The sequence below is a fragment of the Populus euphratica genome, unplaced genomic scaffold (genome assembly GCF_000495115.2).
Source record: "Populus euphratica unplaced genomic scaffold, PopEup_1.0 scaffold921.1, whole genome shotgun sequence".
Lineage (NCBI taxonomy): Eukaryota > Viridiplantae > Streptophyta > Magnoliopsida > Malpighiales > Salicaceae > Populus > Populus euphratica.
The window spans coordinates 51499-75719 of NW_011500777.1; the positions used below are offsets into that span (position 1 = coordinate 51499).

General features: G+C 30.5%; 1 protein-coding gene across 3 annotated transcripts in view; it reads left to right on the top strand.

The window, feature by feature from the left end:
• LOC105116347 (TMV resistance protein N-like) overlaps positions 1–12400 on the top strand; it is an 18324-nt gene extending 5924 nt beyond the window's left edge. For 2 of the 3 annotated variants that reach the window (XM_011013664.1, XM_011013665.1), the window contains 6 exons: positions 6706–7197; positions 7902–8994; positions 9121–9396; positions 9498–10535; positions 10622–11538; positions 11874–12400. In XM_011013664.1, the coding sequence (XP_011011966.1) occupies positions 6706–7197; positions 7902–8994; positions 9121–9396; positions 9498–10535; positions 10622–11538; positions 11874–12357 (4300 nt within the window). In that variant the 3' untranslated portion in view covers positions 12358–12400. Of the gene's footprint in view, positions 1–6705; positions 7198–7901; positions 8995–9120; positions 9397–9497; positions 10536–10621; positions 11539–11867 lie in introns of all 3 variants that reach the window. The other variant, XM_011013667.1, reaches the window with a different exon arrangement.
• The last annotated feature ends 11821 nt before the right edge of the window (positions 12401–24221 follow it).

Consider the following 24221-nt stretch of genomic DNA (forward strand, 5'->3'; position numbering starts at 1 on the left):
GAAAATGATGAACAGTTTCGGATAAAGGAATATGAAATCGATGAAGAGAGGGTGATTTTTCAACAGTTAGGGATTGATATTGTTATTAGGGATGACGGATGCACTGGAAGAGTGAAAGTGATGTAATTTTCAGCTGTAAATGATTTTGTTGGTGTCTGTATTTCGGTGTGGGGGGAAAGAGCGAAAATAAACGGTTTAGATTTTATGCAATCAACGGTCAACATAATTTCAGCTTTATATTAATATTTAAATTTTATTTTTTCAATTAGCAACGGAAAATCCGTTGCTAAATTCAATGTAAATTTTGCAACGGATTGTCCGTTACTAAAATCCATTGCTAATATTTAAAAAATAATATATATATAATCCGTTGCAAATCTGTTACTGAATTTAGCAACGGAATTATTCGTTGCTAAATTCAGATGCTAATAGCCCCTGTTTTTTGTAGTGTTAACTTTTTTTTAGGTTGAAGAAATATTTTTTTTATTGTTAATAGAAGAATTGATGCATGTGATATCACGAATTATATACAAAAATAAATGTTAGAATATAATATTGATGTAAAGTAAGGACTAAAAAAAAACTGAAAGATAAATACAATTTAAAATATTTGATGTCTTGTAACCATGGTTTGACCCTTCAATCAACATATGATCCTTAAGCTTTGGTAATTCTGGAACCTCAGCACATGAATCATTGTGTTATTTTACACCCTGAAGCAAACACAAAAAAGAGTGTCACTGTTTTATCTGCCAAAAAAAGAATGAAGTTGCGACGTACAAAGCTGATTACAGCTGACGGGAGTTTGAATGAAACAGTTAACAAGAGTGAAATGGATACTGAGGACTCAACAATTCAGATGTAAGAAACGTTTTGAGCTTGATATTATTCGCGATGTTGATGTATACAAGTGGGATCCCGAGGAGTTACCTGAGCTATCCCCATTGGAGTGCGACTGGCGATGGTACTTCTTCGGTGCCAAGGGATAGGAGATATCCCAGAACTGGAACAAGGTTAAATAGGGAAACCAAACAGGGGTGTTGGAAAGATACAGGGAGAGATCGCAGTATTGTGTACAATTCTCGAAAAGTTGGAGTTAAAAAGAGCTTGGTTTTCTATAGAGGTCGTGCACCAAGAGGAGAGCGAACTGATTGGGAGATGCAGGAGTATACTTTCATATTGAAATTTCAATGGTGTCTTCTGTAGAAGTTTAATCTTGTGTTATGTACTGTAGACTGCATGACTCTTTCACAAGAACGCACTGACATTTCTCATCACTGTGCAGAACGTGTTTAGGCTGTTGAAACTTTACATCATAATCACTTGCCCTTTAATTAAGCTGATCTAATACATTTGGCCAAATCTAATTATCTTCGATCCCCCCTGAAACCCTTACATGACTCCATTTCCAACTGTGTGCATTATTTGTCCACAAATAGTAAACTTTAATTTCTAATTGTCATTATTATGAGTGTACTCAAGTTGATGTGCACCGAGAGGAGAGCGAACTGATTGGAAGATGCAGGAGTATACTTCGAATGAAGAGAACTCAGGGGACGGGCAAATGTGCATGATTTTTATGCCCTTTACAAGCTTTGCGAAAAAAGGTCAAATGGATTTCATGGAAATTGATCTCGGTCCACCGCCTAATTTCTCCGAGACGGTGTGACGTGGGACACAAATCCCAGCTAAATTATTTTAATGGTAATAGTTATTTAATTGTTAATTTTCTTTAGGATTTTTTAGTTTTATTTATTTAGGCATGTGGTTTCCTAGGAAATTAATAATAATTCTAGAGTTTTTTTTTTTCTTATTCGGTTTTTTTTGGACTTTCCAAAATCACCAATCGTCCTACTGCTCTCCTTAGGAACTTGTATCACTTTCCCAAAGACATGCTCGTTTTGGTCACCCATCTTTAAAACTTGTGAATTGAATGATGTCTCGGCATCATCTGCTAGTCACAACCGAGCTCTCTCCTGCTGTTTATCATGCATACTAACTTGGTAAGAGTCATTGTCTTCTGTTATGAATTGACCATGGGTCATGTAATGAGGGTTTCGGTGAGAGTTGACCTTTTGATATTTTTTAGAAATGGATTGACTACCTTTCTTGAGAGTGGTTAATTAAAGACGGAGAGTGAGTGACAAGCCTTTGCTGAAGTGAGTTCCATAAGGTATAAGGGGAATCAATGCCAACAATAGCAGGGATGAAATATTCATGAAGAGTTGAGATGCGGGTGTCGAGGATGAGGTGATCAATAGCTTGAAGATAAGCTAGATTGGAATAGAATCCAGAAGAGTTTTCAGAGGTCGAGGGAAATTTTGTGGTAAGAGGAGGAATGTGACCTTCAACATAATCTAGATAAGGAGTGGCACACAAATAAGGAATGAGAGAGGTTTTTCATTAGAGGTAGCTGTCTTTGGTAAGTCCAATTTTAGAAAGAGTAGTGGTGGAGGATTGTGGAGCAGTGGTGGAGGATTGTGGACGGGAGCAGAGGTTGTAGAATTAAAGGAAGATAAGACCAGTTTTGCTCTAACACCATAAAAGAGTTTCAACATTTCTGGAAATTGCTTTGATGTCTTTTGGATGCATGAAGTATTATTATTTATAGATTAGTTTGTGACATCTATGATCGGTACATGGAATACATTTTGAAATTTAAATTATGCGGCTGTGTACATTATCTTTGGTTTTAAAGGTCATCTTCTACAGATTTGAATGTGTTGTCATCTACATGATATTCGACTAGTTTGAAAGTTGATTGAGCAGATTGTTTCTATTGGACGTGTGCTTGATTTTTGGATGCATTTGTTGCTTTGCTTTCTGCAAAATTGGTTGTTAATTAAGTAGATGATTGTGACTTAATTGATGGTGTAAACCCTGGTAAAACAACAAATCAGTAACATTATCGAGTAATGGGAATAGGTCTGTAAAAGAAATAAGTAGTAAAAAAATACAAAATAAGTATATTTAAGATAAGAAAATGGTATTGAAAATTAAGTAAGCTAATCGATATGATTTGTATAAAAATTTAAATTTTTAATGAAAAATCACAAATTTATTATTTGATGTTATAGCATGTAACTTTTAATTTAGTTATCGGATTAAGTTAAAATTTTATATAGGGTTTTTTAAAATATTTTTTTAATTTAGATTAAAGTTTTAAAAATTTTAGATTTCAATAAAAATAAATTATAGATAAAAAAAATAACACAAATAAATATTTATAAATTTCTTTGATGATTAAATTAAAAACTTGTCCCAAACAAACATCTCTCCTTGTAAGCTGTTAGCAGTTCAAGAAAAAACAGAGGGAGTGTGCTGTCAACTGTGATTCTGATATGGTTTAATCCTCTAAGTTGAAAGCAAGCAAAAAAGCTGGTAAAGGATTCAGTTGAATGGAAGAATAAGCTCATGGGTTAAGAAAATGGGAATTTGATTTATATATATATTCTAGGCATCGGTTTTGAAATAATTTTTTTTTAATTTATCCTTTTTTATATATATAAATCTCTTATTTCAGTGCTGATATCAAAGTTCTCTTTTATGCATATTTTTATTATCATATATTTATTTAGAATTGATATTAAATTTAAACAATAAAAGCAACGTGTGTTCTGTTTTCGGAACCAACATTAAAATATTTAATTAAAAAAATATTAGTATAATTAACAGTAATAAAAAAAAATTAAACATATAATAAAGATAATTTTTTTATAAAAAAATGATGCCATAAAAATAACATGAGCTTTTCTTGAGTATAAAGTGTCCAGAGTCTTCGTCTATGATATCTTATGGGTAGAAATTGTCAGGAGATGAGTAACTGGGATTCATTAATGGATAGCGGTGTTAAGAATTTTCATTATTGGACGGAGAATCATTTTTATGAGTTTGCATTTGGTGTTCAAGCTATGGTGGCTCCATTATCCAAGAGGTTGGATTCAGTTTTGTTATATGGCCACTAGTATATTAAAAATTAAAAATAAGAATTAAAATAAAAAAATAAATTAGAGTATAACTAAATTTTTTCAATTAAAGGGTTAACTAAAAAGAAAAATAACTTGAACAAAAATAAAAATAAAAACATAATAAGGATAAAATTAAAAAAAATAACATACCATGAACTTGGATTGAATGATAAGATAAAAAGCCAATGAAACTTTTGTAAAGGAGTTAAGGAAAAACATTAAAAAAAAAATCCAAATAATATGGACCAAATAAAAAAGAGAGGAATATATGACAAATCAAAATTGAAGGACTAAATTAAAAAGAAATAACACTTATAAAAAAGGAAAAAAGGAAACAAAAATATAAATTGAGGATCAAATTAAAAACATTGAAATAAAATAAACCTGCATTAAAGGTTGAAATTGGAAGAAAAAAAACTTTTATATAAGGTTCAACTAAAAAAACTAGAAATAAAAAGAATAAAAACTAAATTAAAAAGTATAATATATTACAAATTAGAATTGGATGAAATAAAACTTTCATTAAAGACTCAATGACAAGTATCACGAGATGCAAGTCAACACGATGTTGTCTAGCGATAGTAGAGGTTTTTTGTCATGTCTCCAGAATAAGGTGTTATTACATAATAAAACATTAAATGCTATTAGAATCTCTTTATAGAAAAACAAGATTCACATACTATAATTATATAATAACACATTCAGAATAGAGGTCAATAATCGTTATTTTCTGCTACATATATACATATATAATATAATTTTAGAGTATCTTTTTCTAGAATATTATTATTGTTATTTATATATATATATATATATTAAAAATACTTATTTAAACATTAGATTTCATCATAAATATGTTCATAGCAAAAACAAATGAAAAAAAAAAGAGCTGATTCAGAAAAACAAATTATCAAGGGTCTGTGTTTGCTTTCATTATCTAAAATAGCAAGAGAAACACAATCCATATATACATAGTGTGTTCATCCAAATCAGTTGAAAATTGATGATAAAAACAAAAAAAACAAAAACAAAACAGGAAGCATTACAAACAACGCCCTGCATGCCATAGAGATGAACATTTTTTCTTCTAACCAACTGTCAATCAATAAGAAACTGGGAACAACACGCAAAAGCTAGTGTAGTGAATCCAAGCTCGTTTTTCACCTCTTCTTCTTTTTCTCGGGTCAAAAATCATCATCACCTCTCTTTTTTATCTCTGTTAAAAAGACCAAAACAGCCCTAAAAAATAACCTTACTCTCCAACAAACCAAAGACGGAATCCACAGTGATTTCACTGCATGTTTTAGCTTTTTGTTAATTAATATATTTTATGTGAAAAAAATAATATAAATATTTAAAACAACAATAATTTATACCTTAAAGGGCCCTTTTCTATCCTACCAGACCAACAAAATTATATAGATATTTAAAACAAAGTTATTAATATGATATTTATTATGGATTATATTTTATTATGCCTTTCATTGTTAAATTTTGTCAGCCAATTTATAATTTGAAGTCAATTGTTTGGAAAGTACTTGTCGAGCATCAAACGCATTAGAGCAACTACAATGCAAGAGGTAAATGAAAAGCAAAAGGCAAAAAACTATCATTTTGGCTATTATTTTTATTTTTAACAACTCTAATTAATGGTATAGCTATTTGAATAGCTAAAATACATTTTTACATATATACATACAAAAGCCAACGTCTCTGTATAAAGACACAAGAAGAAGGAGAAAAGAAGCTTGCAAACCTAAAAATTTTAACATTATTATATAAAACTGAAAACTGAAAATATTAACATAAATAAATTTTGATTTTAAAAGTTTAAAATTTAAAATTTAAAATTTATATTATATCTTTAAACTTTCATATTACATCATTAATTTTATAAATTACTCATATTAATTGTATAATTAATAACATGATTATATTATATAAAAAATAATTAAACTAGTTATATAATTATATTAAAATTAGTTTAATATAAAATATATTAAAATATAATCAGCTTTTCTAAGTGAGTTTTTAGTATTGAAATGTATATAAATAAATAAAAACTATATTTATATTATTCCAAAAAACATTTTACCAATTTAATTTTCAACTTTTAAAAATAGCATGTCTTATTGAAGATGCTCTTGTGCAGAATTATACAACTTGACAGGAAGGTGCCTCTGCCACCCATTGCAACTCAAATTTTGATATCCCTTTCATTTCTCTGTTTGCTTTTTCTCCACCGAAACTCCATCTTCTTTACAGCGTAAGAAAAAGATCAGTAAGAAAATCCAGGAAACTTACCGGTACGAGTTCTTGACCTTAAGTAATCGGAAGAAATTCGAAGTCACTCGAAAAAAGAAAGAAAGAAAAGGGCTTTGGAAGTGGGTTACTAAGATACCAGAAGGAGAAAGAAATATTGGGCTTGGCTGGATCTTGTGTCTCTTTAGTCAACACTTACCACACAGTTTGTTTCATCTAGATTCGTGTAATACTTGTAGAAATTTGGTGTTTTCTGATTTCTAAGTAGAATTGTACATGTTCCAGCTTGAAATTGCTAATTGTTAGATTTAATTTCCGAAATTTCTTGATCTTACCTTTTGTTTCATGTTTGACCACAGGAGCAGGCCTTGTACAAAATAGCGTGGAAAGCAATTGCTGAACCAAGCGAGCAAGTTGAGGCTAGTAGGGATCGGTACTAATTTATTGCTATAGGGATTTTCATGGCTTCCACCAGCGTGCAAGGAATAACCTCATCTTCATCTCCTCCTCCTCCTCAATATATGGATGATGTGTTCCTTAGTTTTAGAGGCAAAGACACCCGGAACAACTTTACTAGTCATCTATATTCTAATCTGGCTCAGAGAGGCATCGATGTATACATGGATGATAGGGAGCTCGAGAGAGGAAAGACCTTCGAACCTGCTCTCTGGAAGGCCATCGAAGAATCAAGGTTTTCTGTCATTGTATTTTCAAGACATTACGCTTCTTCACCATGGTGCTTGGATGAACTTGTCAAGATTGTTCAGTGCATGAAAGAGATGGGGCACACTGTTCTGCCAGTGTTTTATGATGTGGATCCCTCAGAGGTAGCCGAGCGCAAAGGGACATATGAGAAAGCCTTCGTTGAGCATGAACAAAAGTTCAAGGAAAATTTGGAGAAGGTCCAGAACTGGAAAGATTGTCTCGCTACAGTGGCCAATCTATCAGGCTGGGACGTGCGGGATAGGTAATCATCTATCTACTTATTCTTATTTTCAAATCCTCCCTGTATTGTTTCAAGGGCTCATTCATACCTTATTTTTTGTGATAAACAAAAGGAAAGAAAAGTGGCTGGCTTATCTATAGAACATACAAGCTAGTAAGTCGTCCCACCTTATTTAAGCACGAGCAACGGCTTACGACACCCAAAAAAGGCTTTCATTGATATTTTCTGATTCACCACGAAATGATTTACCTCCCAAGGTGGCATGTGTGGAGTAAATTTTTTCTTTTATATTTGATTTATGTTTTTTTATTGATCTTTTTTATTTCAATTATTTTATAAAATTAAATTTTGTTTTTAATTTTTTAATTTATTAGATTTGATTCTTTTTTTTTAATTAGTATTTATTTGACGTGAGATTATTTTTAATCTTTTTTTATGATTTTATTCTTTATTTTTTATTATTATGTTTTTTTACCTTGACGAGTTATATATATATATTAATTTTTATTTTATATTTTAATATTGATTTAAGTCTTTTAATTTAGTCTAGATCTAGAATAATTTAATGGATTGAGAATTTAAAATATTAATCTAGGTTTGCAAGATTTGTCGAGGGTTTTTTTTTAATAAGCCATGTTAATGTTAAAGTTTGACTGAATACATATCAGTATTAACACTGCATATGTTAACACTGCATGATTAATGTTTTGCACCCTCCTATGCAGGAATGAGTCGGAATCAATTAAAATAATTGCTGAATACATATTGTACAAACTAAGCGTCACTCTGCCAACAATTAGTAAAAAATTAGTTGGAATAGATTCTCGTCTACAGGTATTAAATGGCTATATAGGTGAAGAAGTAGGCAAAGCAATCTTCATAGGGATCTGTGGGATGGGTGGCATGGGTAAGACGACTGTTGCAAGGGTAGTATATGATACGATTCGTTGGCAATTTGAAGGCAGCTGCTTCTTAGCAAATGTCAGAGAAGTTTTTGCTGAGAAAGATGGACCACGCCGTTTACAGGAACAACTTCTTTCTGAAATCTTAATGGAACGTGCTTCTGTATGGGATTCTTATAGAGGGATTGAGATGATAAAGCGGAGGTTACGACTTAAAAAGATTCTTCTTATCCTTGATGATGTAGATGACAAAAAACAACTAGAATTCTTGGCTGAGGACCCTGGATGGTTTGGTCCAGGGAGCAGAATTATCATAACTAGCAGAGATAAAAAAGTGGTACCTAGAAATAATAATAATAAAATTTATGAGGCTGAGAAATTGAATGATGATGATGCCCTTATGTTGTTTAGCCAGAAAGCTTTCAAAAATGACCAGCCTGCTGAAGATTTCGTGGAACTATCGAAGCAAGTTGTGGGTTATGCTAATGGCCTTCCACTAGCTCTTGAAGTTATAGGTTCGTTTTTGTATGAAAGAAGTATCCATGAATGGAGAGGAGCAATTAATAGAATGAATGAGATTCCTGACGGCAAAATCATTGATGTGCTTCGCATTAGTTTTGATGGTCTCCACGAATCAGAGAAGAAAATATTTTTAGACATTGCATGTTTCCTGAAGGGGTTTAAAAAAGATCGAATAACAAGGATACTTGAAAGCCGTGGATTCCATGCAGGTATTGGATTACCGATTCTTATTGAGAGATCTCTCATAAGTGTTTCTCGGGATCAAGTATGGATGCATAACTTATTACAAATAATGGGTAAGGAAATTGTTCGTTGTGAATCCCCTGAAGAGCCTGGAAGGCGCAGTAGATTGTGGACATACGAGGATGTCTGCCTTGCACTGATGGACAACACAGTGAGTAGCTGATAGAGAACATTATTCATAAGATTTCATAAAGTTTATTTTAATTTACGCTCCATCTCTACAAATCTCTACATTGTATTTGCTTTTTACTTGTATTCCTTTTTGGTTGGTTGACAGGGAAAAGAAAAAATAGAAGCCATATTCTTGGATATGCCTGGAATAAAAGAGGCACAATGGAACATGGAAGCCTTCTCTAAAATGAGCAAACTAAGATTGCTCAAAATCGACAACGTGCAGCTTTCTGAAGGACCTGAAGATCTTTCCAATAAGTTGCGATTTCTTGAATGGCATTCTTACCCTTCAAAATCATTGCCAGCCGGTTTACAGGTGGATGAGCTAGTTGAACTTCACATGGCTAACACTAGCCTTGAGCAATTATGGTATGGGTGTAAGGTGAGATCAACTAATTTAAGGGCCTTTGTATTTCTTTTTATCGTTTTCCTATATATGTATGATAGTAGCATCCATATTTCTTCTCCCCTGCCTGATTGCAGAGTGCAGTTAATTTGAAAATCATTAATCTCAGCAACTCACTAAACTTGTCCAAGACTCCAGATCTTACTGGAATTCCAAATCTTGAGAGTCTGATTCTTGAAGGTTGTACAAGTTTGTCTGAAGTCCATCCATCACTTGCAAGTCACAAGAATATTCAATATGTGAATCTTGTGAATTGCAAAAGTGTTAGGATTCTCCCAAGCAACCTCGAAATGGAATCGCTTAAAGTTTTCACTCTTGATGGCTGCTCAAAACTTGAGAAGTTTCCAGATATAGTAGGAAACATGAGCTGTTTGATGGTGCTTCGTTTGGATGAGACTGGTATTACAAAACTATCTTCATCGATTCATCATTTGATTGGCTTAGGTCTATTGAGCATGAACAACTGCAAGAACCTTGAAAGCATTCCGAGTAGTATAGGTTGTTTGAAATCCCTTAAAAAACTCGATCTGTCTGACTGCTCTGAACTTAAAAATATACCAGAGAATTTGGGGAAAGTTGAAAGTTTGGAAGAGTTTGATGTAAGTGGAACTTCAATAAGACAACCGCCAGCATCCATTTTTCTTTTAAAGAGTCTTAAAGTATTGTCTTTTGATGGGTGCAAAAGAATAGCTGTGAATCCCACGGATCACAGGTTGCCTTCTTTGTCTGGTCTGTGTTCTTTAGAAGTACTGGGTTTACGCGCTTGCAATCTAGGAGAAGGGGCACTTCCTGAAGATATTGGCCGCTTATCTTCATTGAGGTCTTTAGATCTGAGCCAGAATAACTTTGTTAGCCTGCCTAAAAGCATAAATCAGCTTTTTGAACTGGAAATGCTTGTCTTGGAGGATTGCACGATGCTTGAATCATTGCCTGAGGTTCCGTCTAAAGTTCAAGCGGTATATTTGAATGGTTGTATAAGCCTGAAAACAATTCCAGATCCGATAAAGCTAAGCAGTTCCAAAATCTCAGAGTTCATATGTCTTGACTGCTGGGAAATGTACGAGCATAACGGCCAAGACAGCTTGGGGTTGACCATGCTTGAAAGATACCTCCAGGTCTTCTCTTAATCATACCCCAACCTCTCTGTATCTCTCTCCCTCTCCTGCTCTCCATCTAACATTTTGGTTTTTTCATGGTACAGGGGTTGTCTAATCCAAGACCTGGATTTGGTATCGCTGTTCCAGAAAATGAAATTCCAGGCTGGTTTAACCATCAAAGTAAGGGGTCTTCAATTAGTGTGCAAGTGCCTGGTTGGAGCATGGGGTTTGTTGCTTGTGTTGCATTCAGTCCAAATGGTGAAAGTCCTTCTCTTTCTTGTCATTTCAAAGCCAATGGAAGAGAGAACTATCCTTTGCCGATGTGTATTAGTTGTAACTCTATCCAAGTTCTGTCTGATCATATTTGGCTATTCTATCTATCTTTTGATTACCTTAAAGAGCTTAAAGAATGGAAGCATGAATCCTTTAGCAACATTGAATTGTCATTTCATTCTTACCAGCCAGGAGTAAAGGTGAAGAATTGTGGAGTCTGTTTGTTATATTCTCCATCATCTCAATCTTCTGCCCATTTTATTGTTGCAAGCAAAGAAGCATCTTCTTCATATAAAGCTTCTTTATCGGTTTCTCCATCTTACCGTCAATGGATGCAAGATGTTTTCCTTAGCTTCAGAGGCGCAGACCCTACACATGATTTCACCCATTTAAATACAGCTCTAGCCCTGAGAGTCATTGTCCCCGACGACGAGGAACTAGAGAAAGTAATGGCAATTAGATCCAGACTCTTTCAGGCCATTGAAGAATCAGGACTGTCGATTATTATATTTGCAAGAGATTGTGCTTCTTTACCTTGGTGCTTTGACGAACTTGTAAAGATTGTCGAATTCATGGATGAGATGAGATCGGAAACTGTTTTTCCAGTTTCTTATGATCGAACAGAGAGTTACACAATTGTTTTTGACAAGGATGGAGAAGATTTCAGAGAAAACGAGGAGAAGGTACAAAGGTGGACGAATATTCTAACCGAAGTTGCAATTTCATCTGGATCGGGATTATTGGAAAGGTATCATTACTTTTATTTTATACCTCGACTTATCAACCACTTCAAGTAAATGAACTGGGAATACTGAAATATAAGAACTGAATGTTAACAAAGTTAGAAAAATAATTTCTCCTGTTAGGAAAAGAAATAAAATTTAAAATAAAATATCGAAAAAAGATTCGCTCTACTACAACATGTCACTAGTTAAAGAAAGTACATATTATTTGGATTTGCTCTTCTCAAATCACTACTTAATACAATACATCATGTTGGAAGCATTCTAGGTCTTGAATTCATATTAATGTCTGGTGGTCATTCTTTTGGTGTTGCTGACAAGGTTTGGCCATTGAAATTAGGTTACACCTGACTGATGCGGAGCTTGTGCTTTACTTGTTGAAGAGGAAGATATGTGAGAATAGTTTTAAGTTTGATACTATTCCCTATGTTGATGTTTACAAGTGGGATCCTGAGGAATTACCTGAGCTATCCCCATTGGAGGGTCGGCAATGGTACTTCTTCGGTCCAAGGTATAGGAGATATCCTAGAACTGGAGCAAGGTTAAATAGGGCAACCAAACAGGGGTATTGGAAACCTTCAGGGAGAGTTCGCAATATTGTGTGCAATTCTCGAGAAGTTGGAGTTAAAAACACCATGGTTTTCTATAGAGGCCGTGCACCAACAGAACAGCGAACTGATTGGGAGATGCAAGAGTATACTTTGAATGAAAACGAACTCAAGGGATGCACAAATGTGCAGGATTGTTATGCGCTCTACAAGCTTTATAAAAAAAAAAGACGTCAATATGTTCCAGGTATCATATTTCAGTATAATAAGCATTAGTGATATTCAAGAAAACTAAAAAATCAAACTATTATTATATTCCATTATTATTTCGTATTCTATAGATTTTTCTACGTTGAAGCTTTTGAAAAGAAAAATTAACATTAGTCATTCATGCACTTTTGACCAAATCTTTCTTTTGCTTTTTATGTTGTCCCACTGAGATTACTTTTTTTGCTCTTTTGTGTGAATTGAAATTAGATTAGATGTTTAATGTTTATAATTGTTTCATCTCATTTTTTTATTTTTGGTTTATATATATATATTTTGTTTTGCAGGCTTTAATCTCCTTTTTTTCTTTTAATTATCCTTGCTGTTAATATTAAATTATCCCTTTATTTTTTGCAGGTGCCTGGATATTCGGTTCCTGATTTTGCAATGTACCGAATTGAATCGGTTTGATTTGAACTGGTTTTTAATTTATTTTGAATCATTTACTCAAGAAATTATTGTTTCTGGTTGATTTTTTAGATCTAAACTGTACCAATCCAGACAATGAATATTCCTAATAATCACATCAGGCGCATGGTGTTGCATTCGCATTCATCCTATCTTCTCCGAGACCTGTTGAAAACTTGCAGTTTGGTGGTGGCGGATTCAGTGAGATGGACCAGTGGTATGATCAGGAAGTGGTTGTATCTTTTTTATTTGTTGTTTAAAGCCTTTTTTAACTCTTAATCAATTCTCTATTTTTTATTATTTTTTAAGTATAAAAGTATATTCCAAATAATATTTCAAAGTTATTGGGCAAATAACATTGTTAGCCACGAAGAGATCAATGGTATGGACAAAATAATAGTATAACGATTGGACTCATAAACTTTCAAAGACAAGGGACCTCATCAAAACAAAATCAATAGTATACGATCCCTCAAACTCATTAACCCCTCACAACTCACTAACCCAAATTCTCTTGTTTTTGGATAATTAAAAAGAATCCATTTTTTTATGTTGTTTTGAATTTTTTTTATTTGCTATTTGAATTCTTATAAAAAAAAATGGTTTGATGATAGAGGAATCCGTCATGTTTGTATTGATGGTTGAAATTGTGTTTGGGATTTAATTAAACTTTTTATAATTGTTTTTTAAAAAAAAAAACATTTTATATTTTATTATCAGGATGGAGCTGTGAAAATGAAGGGTTGTAGTGGCCAGGAATGTTTTTTGGATTTAATTTTAATGTTTTTTTAATATCAGTTAATTTTATAATTCTTCGTAAGATATTTTTTTTTATTTGAAAACATGTTTTCAATCCAAGTAATTGTCTCAATTTTGAATAAATCACATGTAGATTGATTTGTTTATGGAAAGTGCAATGTACTTAAGTGCTGATGCATTCCAAATTATTGTTGTTCATTGAACTTATTATGTTTTTTTTTGTTTTATGTTCATTGATGATCTCGCCCGTTATTCTTGCCTCATCTTCTTCTTGATCATGGGTGATTACTACTGTGAATGAGTACTGCGAATTGTGGAGGGTTAGCTCTTTATTCAACGAATTGTCTGAATTACTTTCAATGATTATGTTGGTCAAGTTACTTCCTTGTTTATTGCTTGTTTTCATCCAACTTGAAAATAATATATATTCATTCGTTTAGATTGGTTTGGGTGAGTAACCATCTGAATCATAAAGACTGTCAATGGTGATGCTAAGCCTTTAAGAATTTTCATTATTGAACGTAGAACCATTTGTATGAGTTTGCACAGTGTTCAAGCTATGGTGGCTAGCTACATTATCCAAGAGGTTGGATTCAGTTTTGTTATACAAACACTGGTGTATTACAAATTATAAATTAATACTAACAACAACAACAACAACAACAATATTATTATTATTATTATTATTATTAATCAAGATTAAAATTATAAAAAATCAAACTGATAGATAGATCAAAGCCTAGATATATTTTTGTTTCAAAAAATTAATTTCAATTTAATTAAGACCAATTAAATTTATTTTATTGTGAATAAAGAAGTTGATGCAAGTTTTTAATCAAAGCCATAAAAATTATATACAAAAACAAATGTTAGAATGCAATATTGATGCAAATCAAAGAATGAATCCAAAATTTTTTTAACAATTTCAGTTATATTGTGAGTATTTAATGGTGCTGCAATTCATGTCAACCACATTACAGTTGAGAGTTGAGGCAGGCATTGAATGGTTTACCCAAAAAAAAAAAAAACCATAAAAAAAAAAGTGTCCAGAGATGAGTGGCTGGATTCATTAATGATATGAAATAGCCATAAAAAAAAAAAACATATTCTTAATTAAATCCTCTTTATTCTATTATTGTGATTTTTTAAAATTTATTTATTTATTTATCAGAATGTTTATTTTTTGAAGTAAAAAAAGTTATGAGAGCCATAAAAAAAATTAATTAAAAAAATACTTAATGGTTTTATAATTATGCCATGAATGTATATTTTTTATGTAATCATGCAGTAATAAAAAAGTTGTGCAGAAAGCCAAAAATCAAAATTTATTATAGAGCCAACGCAAAATAAAGGTCGCGAAGAGGGTGATGCCGCTGGTGGTTGGTTCTCTTCCTCCTTGTGGGTATTTAATGGTGCTGCAATTAATATCAACCGCATTACAGTTGAGGCAGGCAATTAATGGTGCTTCAGCAGGGAGAAATATTGGATTATCTCTTGGAGTCTTCGTCTATGCTATCTTAATTATGGGTAGAAAGTGTCGGATTGATATGTGGAGTTGTCGACGAGAGGAAAAGAGGTGATCGTAGAGTGGTTGTTAGGGCTGTTGGTACGGGTGGTGGCTGCTGTGGTGGTTTGATATGGCTATTTGTGTTGGTGTGAAGGAGAGAGGTTGTTGCAACTGTGACAAAAGGGCTAGTTCATTATTTAAGGATTCCGACGAGGTGAGGGAGATCAAGAATTGGGGTGTTTGTATCGATAGAAATGTGAAAAAACTCCAATCTTTAAAGCAAAAAATGACATCACTAGTAGGAAGGGCATAAGTTTTTAAAGAAATTGAGTCTTTTAATAAAGTATGTTTCCATAAAGAAAAATAACTCAAATAATAAAAATTAAAAATAATAAAAATAAAATTTTAAAAAATAAAATATTATAAACTGGAATTGAATAGTGGGATTAAAAAATAATAAAAATTAAGGAAAAATTAAAAATTAAAAATTAAATAAAAAAATATATGAAAAATTGAAATCAAATGACTAAATTGAAAAGAAATAACACTTATTTTTATTTTTATTTTTATTTTACTTAATTTCATAATTAATTTTTTTTGCATAGTTTTTAATTAATAAACATGTAATTATAAATGAAGGAAAGATAAAATTGGCTGGACTTGTTTGTTTCTATTTTATTTTTTTGGTTTTATCTTTTTTATTTTGTTGTTTAAAGCCTTTTTTAACTCGTAATCAATTCTTTATTTTTTACGATATATATATATATATATATATATATATATATATTAGATTAAATCATGTTTATAAAATATGTTCAGAAAAATACACCTGAGGAGATCTGAAAAAGATAAAACAATGTTATTTGCCCGATAACTTTGAAATATTCTTTGGAATATACTTTTATACTTAAAAAAATCATAGAAAAATAATAAAGTTGAAGGAGAGGGGCCGTTGCAATGGTGACAGAGCGACTGGTTCATTGGTTAAGAATTCCGACAAGGTCAGGGAGATCAAGAAAAGGGGTTCATAGGATCATGGGTTTTTTGTTTTTGACATTTAATGTCTTAAATCTTAATATTTTTTGATATATTTTATATAAAAAAAATTAATTCATGGTGTATATCTTTAGTTTTTTTTTTAAATCTTTTATTATGGATTGCATAATATAGTTCAAAGTAAAAAAAATTATATCTTTAGTTTATTTTTTTATAATTTTTTAATATTAAATTTTTTCTTCATTAGTTTAACTAAGTTGATTCAATTTTTTTTTTCATTAGTTTGTTTTCCTTTATTTTTTTTCTCTTTGCTTTTCCTTTTTAATTAATTTTTTTTTAATTTAGTTCATTAATACTAAATATTTTTTATTTAGTTATCACACTTTCATGACATGGATTCCAGGTTTGACGGGTTAACCTGATTTGTTGGGTTAACCTAGTTGATTTAGATTTTTTTTCTTTTTTCTCATTTATTTTTTTCTTCCAATTTCATCTTTTAATATTGCATGCAATTAACAATGAAAAAGTTGATGCCTTTATTATTTTTTTCTTTTTATGCCTTTCAGTATGGACTGCATAGTGCAGTCCACGGTGAAAAGGCTGATGCCTTTTTTTTAATTAATTTTTTTTGTTGAGATTAAATGTTTTTCTATTTAGTTATCAAACTTTCATGACATGGATCTTAGGTTTAACGAGTTACCTAGTTAATTTAGAATTTTTTTTCTTTTTCTTCATTACTTTTTTTCTTCTTATAAGTTTTTTCTGTTATTTTTTCTTTTGAATTAATATTTTTTATTTAATTTAGTTCATTAATATGAAATTTTTTTTCTATTTAGTTATTGGTTGATGCTTTTATATATATATATATATTTAGTTACCTTAGGTTTGGATAATTAAAGAAAAAAAAAATTTGCTTTTTTATCGTTTTTATGTCTTTGACTGTGAACTGCACAGTGAAAAAGCTAATGCCTTTTGTTTGTTTTAGTTTTTTTCCTTTTTAAAGAATTTTTTTTATTTAATTAATTTGTTAATGTTTAATTTTTTTAATTTAGTTATCAAACTTTAATGACACGGATTCTAGGTTTGATGGGTTAACATGGTTTGACAGGTTAACTGGTTTGATGGGTTAGTCCAATTAATTATGGGTAGCCCATCAATTTTTTTTAATTTAGTCATCAAACTTTCATGACGCGAATCCAAGGTTTGACGAGTTAACCTGCTTTGAAGGGTTAGCCCAGTTCATTCAGATTTTTGTTCTTTTTTTTCATTTGATTTTTTAAAGAAAAACTTATGGATTACTTCCCTACATGGTTTTTTTTATGAATTTTTTCTTCTTCTTTTTTCCAAAATAGTGTTTGTTGATTTTGCTTTATTTTTTTTTTAAACACCGTTGATTGTTATAATATTTTCCATCATTGTTTTTGTTTTACTAGAACATTTCCCCACATGTTTTTTTTAAATTATTTTTGTTGAATTGTTTTTTTAATATTGAGCTGGTTGAGAATTTAGCTTTAATTTTCTCCACATGTTTTTTTCCTATTTTTTTTTATTGCTATTTTTTTCCAAAATTGTCTTCTTCTTCTTTTTTTGTGTATTTTTTTAGAATTTTTTTATTTTTTTTAAAATCGAGCTGGTTGAAAATTTATTTTTGTAGTTTTTTCTTTAAAACACTGTGGATTGCTACAATGTTTCCCATATGGTTTTTTTTATTTTTTTTTCCCAAAATAGTCCTTGTCGATTCTATTTTTTTCATATTAAGCTGGTTGAGAATTTAGCTTCATGGTTTTTTTCTTAAAAACACTATGGATTGCTACAGTCTTCCCTCACATGATTTTTTTTTTAATTATCTTTATCAGTTTTATTATTTTTAATATTGAGCTGGTTGAGAATTATAACTGTAGATTTCCTTATGAAACACTATAAATTGCTACAGTGCTTTCATGTATGTTTTTTTTCCCTTTCATTTTTTTATGATTTTTTTTTTTTAAATTTCTTCATTTAATTTTTTAAATGTTAATCTGGTTAAGAATTTAGCTTTGTAGCTTTTTCCTTGAAAACATTGTGGATTGCAATAGTTTTTTTACATATAATTTTTCAAGATTATTAGGTCTGGTATTGCAGTCAAACCAACTTAAACTTGGGTCATGCAAGTTTAAAGGTATTATTAATATTATAAATATTGTTTTTAGGTCAAGTGTTATAGCCAAACCCAAGACCCTTGGATATAGTTTTGCAGAAAGACCCAACACTTTTAGATTTTAGTTTTTTTTCATATTTTTTATGCAAAAAAATTAACCTACAACATCGCGTGGGTCATGTAACTAGTACAATACTCTAAATGGTGTGGGGGAACCAAAATCACTATTCCTCTTTCTTATTTTTCATTTTTTTCATTTTTTTTATTTTTTTCCCTTCATTCATTTTTTGTCACTTTATTTTTTACTTTATTTTTTTCCTTTTTTCATTTTTTTCCTCAAAATTATCTTTGTCAATTTTAGTTTTTTAATATTAAGATGATTATAAATTTTACTTTGTAATTGTTTTCCTTTAAAATACTGTAGATTACTAAGGTGTTTTTCCACATGGTTTTTCTATTTTATTCTTTTATTTGTCAAAATTATATTTATCGATTTTATTTTTTTAATATTAAGCTCATTGAGAATTTAGTTTGTAATTTTTTTCTTTGAAACATTGTTGATTGCTACAGTTTTTTCCATACGGTTTTTTTTTTTTGTTTTTTTTTTATGATTTTCTCCAAAATTATCAATTTTATTTTTTAATATTGAGCTGGTTAAAAATTATAGTTACAATATATGAGGGAAGCACTGTAGCTTTCCTAAAAATTACTGTAGATTGCTATAGTGTTTTTCCCCATAAAGTTTTTTTTCTAAAATTATTTTTGTTAATATTATTTTTTTGATCTTAAGTTGGTTAGGAATTATAATTAAGTAATAAGCTAAAAGATGTAGGGAATTAATTGTTCATCCATACCCAATGCATTGTGGATTAGAATAGTAATCAACAGTGCATTCCTTTTTTTTTGTACTTTTTTGTTTTTTTTAAATTTCCTCTTTTTTTTCCAAAATTACTTTCCTTTTTTCATTTATTTTTTTAAAACTATCTTTGTTGCTTTTACTTTTTTAATGTTGAGCTAGTTAAAAATTTTGTTTTGTAATTTCTTTCCTTTAAAATACTATGGATTGTTGTGGTGTTTTTCCAGATGGTTTTTCTATTTTATTTTTTAATTTTCATGTATTTATTGATTTTATTTTTTTAATATTAAGTTGATTGAGAATTTAGTTTTTTAATTTTTTTTCTTTAAAACATTGTTGATTGCTTACAATGTTTCTTCGCATGGTTTTTTGTTTTTTGTTGATGATTTTCTCCAAAATTAAATTATTCAATTTTATTTTTTAATATTGAGCTGGTTAAAAATTACAGTTACAATATATGAGAAAAACACTATAACTTTTCTCGCAAATTATTGTGAATTACCATAGTGTTTTTTCCCACAGGGTTTTTTTTCCAGTTTCTTTTTTTTTTTTGTAATATTTTTTTTCAAAATTATCTTTGTCAATTTTATTTTTTTAATATTAAGTTGGTTAGAATTTAATTTTGTAATAAAGCTTAATTATGCGGAGAAAATATTGTAGTTTTCCTCACAGAACACTATGAATTTCTAGAGTGTCTCTCAACATGATTTTTTTTCTTATGATTTTTTTAAAATTATCTTTATTAATTATTTTTTTAATATTAAGCTGGTTGAGAATTACAATTACAAGTTATTATAAATAAGACTAAATCATAGCTTTCATCACAAAACATTCTGAATTGCTACAATGTTTCCAACATGGTTTTTTTTCCCTTTTTTGGTTATTTTATTTTTAAATTGTATCTGTTGATTTTATTTTTTTAATATTAAGCTTATTAAGAATTTACCTTTGTAATTTTTTTCTTTAAAATACTATGAATTGTTACAGTGTTTTTCCATATAATTTTTTCTAAAATTATCTTTATCAATTTTTTTTTAAAATATTGAGTTGGTTAAAAATTATAATTATAATAAAGTTAAATCATTTGGGGAAAGCGTTGTAGCTTTTCTCACAAAACACTGTGAATTGCTACAATATTTTTTTAAATGATTTTTTTTATAATTTTTTCTAAAATTATCTTTGTCAATTTTATTGGAGAAAGCACTGTAGTTTTCCTCACAAAACACTGTCAATTGCTACAACATTTTTCCTCATGGATTTTTTTTCCTTTCAAGATTATCTTTGTTTTTTTTTAATATTAAGTTGGTAGAGAATTTAGCTTCGTAATTTTTTTCTTTTATTAACAGAAAGCTAAAAAATATGGTGAAAACAATTATTTTGTTCAGTCTCTAAATTTTTTTATCACCAACATAACTTTTTATCTTATCATGAAATATTGGCTTTATCATACCTTTAGTTTTTATTACTTATTTGGTGATGATTCATAATTATAACACTATCAAGTATATTTATTTTATAAACCCGCGGCAGTATGCGGGCATGCCATCTCATGAGTTTGCATTTGGTGATCAAGCTATGGTGGCTACATTATCCAAAAGGTTGGATTTGGTTTTGTTATACAAGCACTAGTATATTAGAAATTATAAATTAATAACAACAATGTTTATTAAAAATTCAAAAAATAGTAATAAAAAGAATGGGGATAAAAATCAAAATAAAAAAATAAATTAGAGGGCAACTAAATTTTTTCAATTGAAGGATTAGCTGAAAAGAAAAATAACTTGAACAAAAAGAAAAATTAAAAAATGATAAGGATAAAAGTAAAAAAAACAACACATCATAAACTTGGATTGAATGGTGAGATTAAAAGCCAATAAAACTTTTGTAAAAGAGTTAAGGGAAAAAAAAACAAGAAATCCAAAATATATACAGACCAAATAAAAAAAAAGAATATATGACAAATCAAAATCGAATAACTAAATTGAGAAGAAATAAAACTTATATAAAAAGACAAAAGGAAACAAAAATATAAATTGAGGATCAAATTAAAAACAATAAAATAAAATAAATTTGAAATAAAGGATGAAATTGAAAAAAAATTATCATAAAAGATCAACTAAAAAACTAGAAATAAAAAGAATAAGAATCAAATTGAAAAGTATAATATATTATAAATTGAAATTGAAGAACAAAATTAAAAAAAATAAAATTTTTATTAAAAGCTCAATGATTAAAATAAAAAATTAAAAAAAAAGAAGTAAAACAAAAATACAAAAAAAAAAATTAATATGCAATTTTTGAGGGAGCAATAAAAAAAAACTACAAACAACAAACCTATAATTATTGAGTTGTTGACGAGAGGGAAAGAGGTGACTGTAGAGTGGTTGTTGGGGCTGCTCGTATGGGTGGTGGATGTTGTGGTGGTTTGATATGGCTATTTGAGTTGGTGTGAAGGAGCGGAGTTGTTGCAGCGATGACAGAGGGGCTAGTTCATTGGTTAAGGTTTCTGACAAGGTGAGGGCGATCAAGAATTGAGGTTTTTGTATTTATAGAAATGCGGAAAAACTCCAATCTTGAAAGCAAAAAATGACATCACTAGTAGGAAGGGAAGTGTTATTGAGAGCTATGGCGGCGGCAATACTAAATTGCAAGATCTTGTGTATCAAATTCCTTACCAGTTTTTAATTGGAAACTTATAAATCTATGGAAAATTGAAAGGTGCACCGGAGAAGTTGGAAATATCCGTTAAAATCAAAGCTTACGACGATATGAGTTTTAAAGAATTTGACTATTTCAATAAGGCCTTTTTATAAAAGTAGTGTTGGCACCTCAAGAATTATCCTAATGATTTGTGTAGTACAGTGCTTAAAGATATTCGAATTAATATCCCAAAAAGTTGGATTTGGGAAAGTGGTTTCAGACTGTTTGGAAATTTGATTTTTTTAATTTTTTTATATTTTTAAATCATTTTGACATTCTTCTATCAAAATTATTTTTTCAAAAAATAATAAAAAAATTATTTTAATATATTTATAAAAATATACTTTTAAAAAATAAGTGCTATTATATATCCAATCACTTGTTAAAAGGTATGAGATGAGATATTGAGAATGGGAGAAGAATTGGTATTTGGTATGTGATAAAAATATTAAAGTTGGAGATCCTAAACTTAATTTAATATGATTTTTTTTTCGTTAATTAGTTCACGTTCATAGGGTGGTGGCTTAGTTTATTTAGAAAGAAAATCAATGAGAATTTATAATATTTAATGTAAGAGTTTTGTAGTTATTAGTTTGAAAATTCATTAAAAAATACTTTTCAACTGTGATGTGTGTGGCCCAACCCCTGCTCTTGACAGGAAGGTGCCTCTGCTGCCCAATGCGCGTACGATATCCCTTTCATTTCTATCTTCACTTTTTCTCCACCGAAAGAAAATCCAGGAAACTTACCAGTACGAGTTCTTGACCTAAAGGAACCGGAAAAAAATCGAAGTCATTGGAATAAAAAGAAAGAAAAGGGCTTCGCAGGTTGGTTACTAAGATACCAGACGAATAAACAAATATTGGGCTTGGCTGGATCTCGTGCCCCTTTAGTCAACATTTATTGACTCGACTAAAAAATTAATATCTTTTTTCAAGTGCAGGAATATCAAAATAATAAATAACCCAGCAAAACCAGGATCGAACTACAGGAAGGTTAATTATACAAATTATATAAGACAATAATACAACAACAACAACAATAATAACAACAACAATAACAATAATAGTAATAACAATAATAACAACAATGACAATAACAATAACAATAATAATAATTGTCGCTACACGATGTCGGGTGACGGCTCCACTCATTTTTTTGTTTGTTTTTTAAACAAAAAAAGAATAATTTATTTTTTTATTTGATTGGGGGGAAATAAAGATTTTATTTGGAGTCGCCATCTAGTAATTTGAGGGAACTAGAAATCCAAAATTAGACACTGGTCCCAGAGATTCGGATACTGGGTTAGTTATGATTAAGAGAAGGTAGACACCACCCTTAAAACATCTTTTCAGAGAAAGGTTACCTTTACTTGTGTGTTTTTCTTATTTTGATTCAAATGCTATTATATTTTGAGCTTATTTGTAAATTTTTAACATGATTAACGTCGGTCCCTAAAAATAGGAGACGCGTTAAAAAAGACATCAGTCCCTAAAATTAGGAGACTTTGTCTAAAATGTCGACATTTATCCCTAAACAGGAGAGTTACGTCTGATTTACCAAAATAAATAATAATGGACATAATCCATATTTGGTATTTAAATTTTTGACATCGGTCATTTTCTATAAATAAAAGAGACGTGTCGACAAATAATATTTATTTTATAAAATAAAAATTATTTTGATATCATTGACAAATAAATATATCAATTCTTGAAAATTGGGTTTTTGACCTATAAACAGTGATATGATAAAATGGGTGTTGAACCCGCGTCGTTATTTATTTTTGTTTTTTTCACATGCAAAAATTTACAAGTATTTATATATAAAAATATCAAAAAAATACCATTAAATATCATAGAAAATTACCTGGGTACCCCTGTATAGGCAAAAGACTGAAATACCATCGGATTTATCGGAATTTATGAAAATGCCACTGGCGGCGCGTGTGGCTCACGCGCGGTTACTGTTGATGGCGGCGAATTTTTTCGGTGAGATTCCGGCCAAAAAATGGTTGATTCTGGTAGATCTAAGGACGAGGATTCTGATGGTGGTGGTCTCGTTGGCCGTTGATGGCTGAGGAGGGATAATCGACGACTTGAAGGTCGATTGGTCGATGTCGGTCGCGGCCTTTTTCCGGCCAAATTAGCCGGTGAAAAAGTGTGAAACGGCCGGGGTTTTGCTTAGGGGGAGGCGATTGGTGGCCGTTTTCCGGCCAAAATAGCCGGTGAAAAAGTGTAAAAAGACCGAGGTTTTTCTTCAGAGAAGTTGATGCACGTTTCTATGGTGGTTTCGTGGCTTGAAACGACCGGAAATGGGAGATTGGCGGAGAGAGAGAGAGAATCGCCGGCGAGAGGAGAGAGAAGCTCTGGGTGTTGCTACGGTGTGGACGAGTGTATGGTGCACTCGTGCGTCTGAAGCCTGGTCACCGTTGGATCTCGGATGAAAAGATCGTGCGGCTGTGATTGGTTTGATCTTCAAGTTGATCGGACGGTCAGGATTGAATGGGC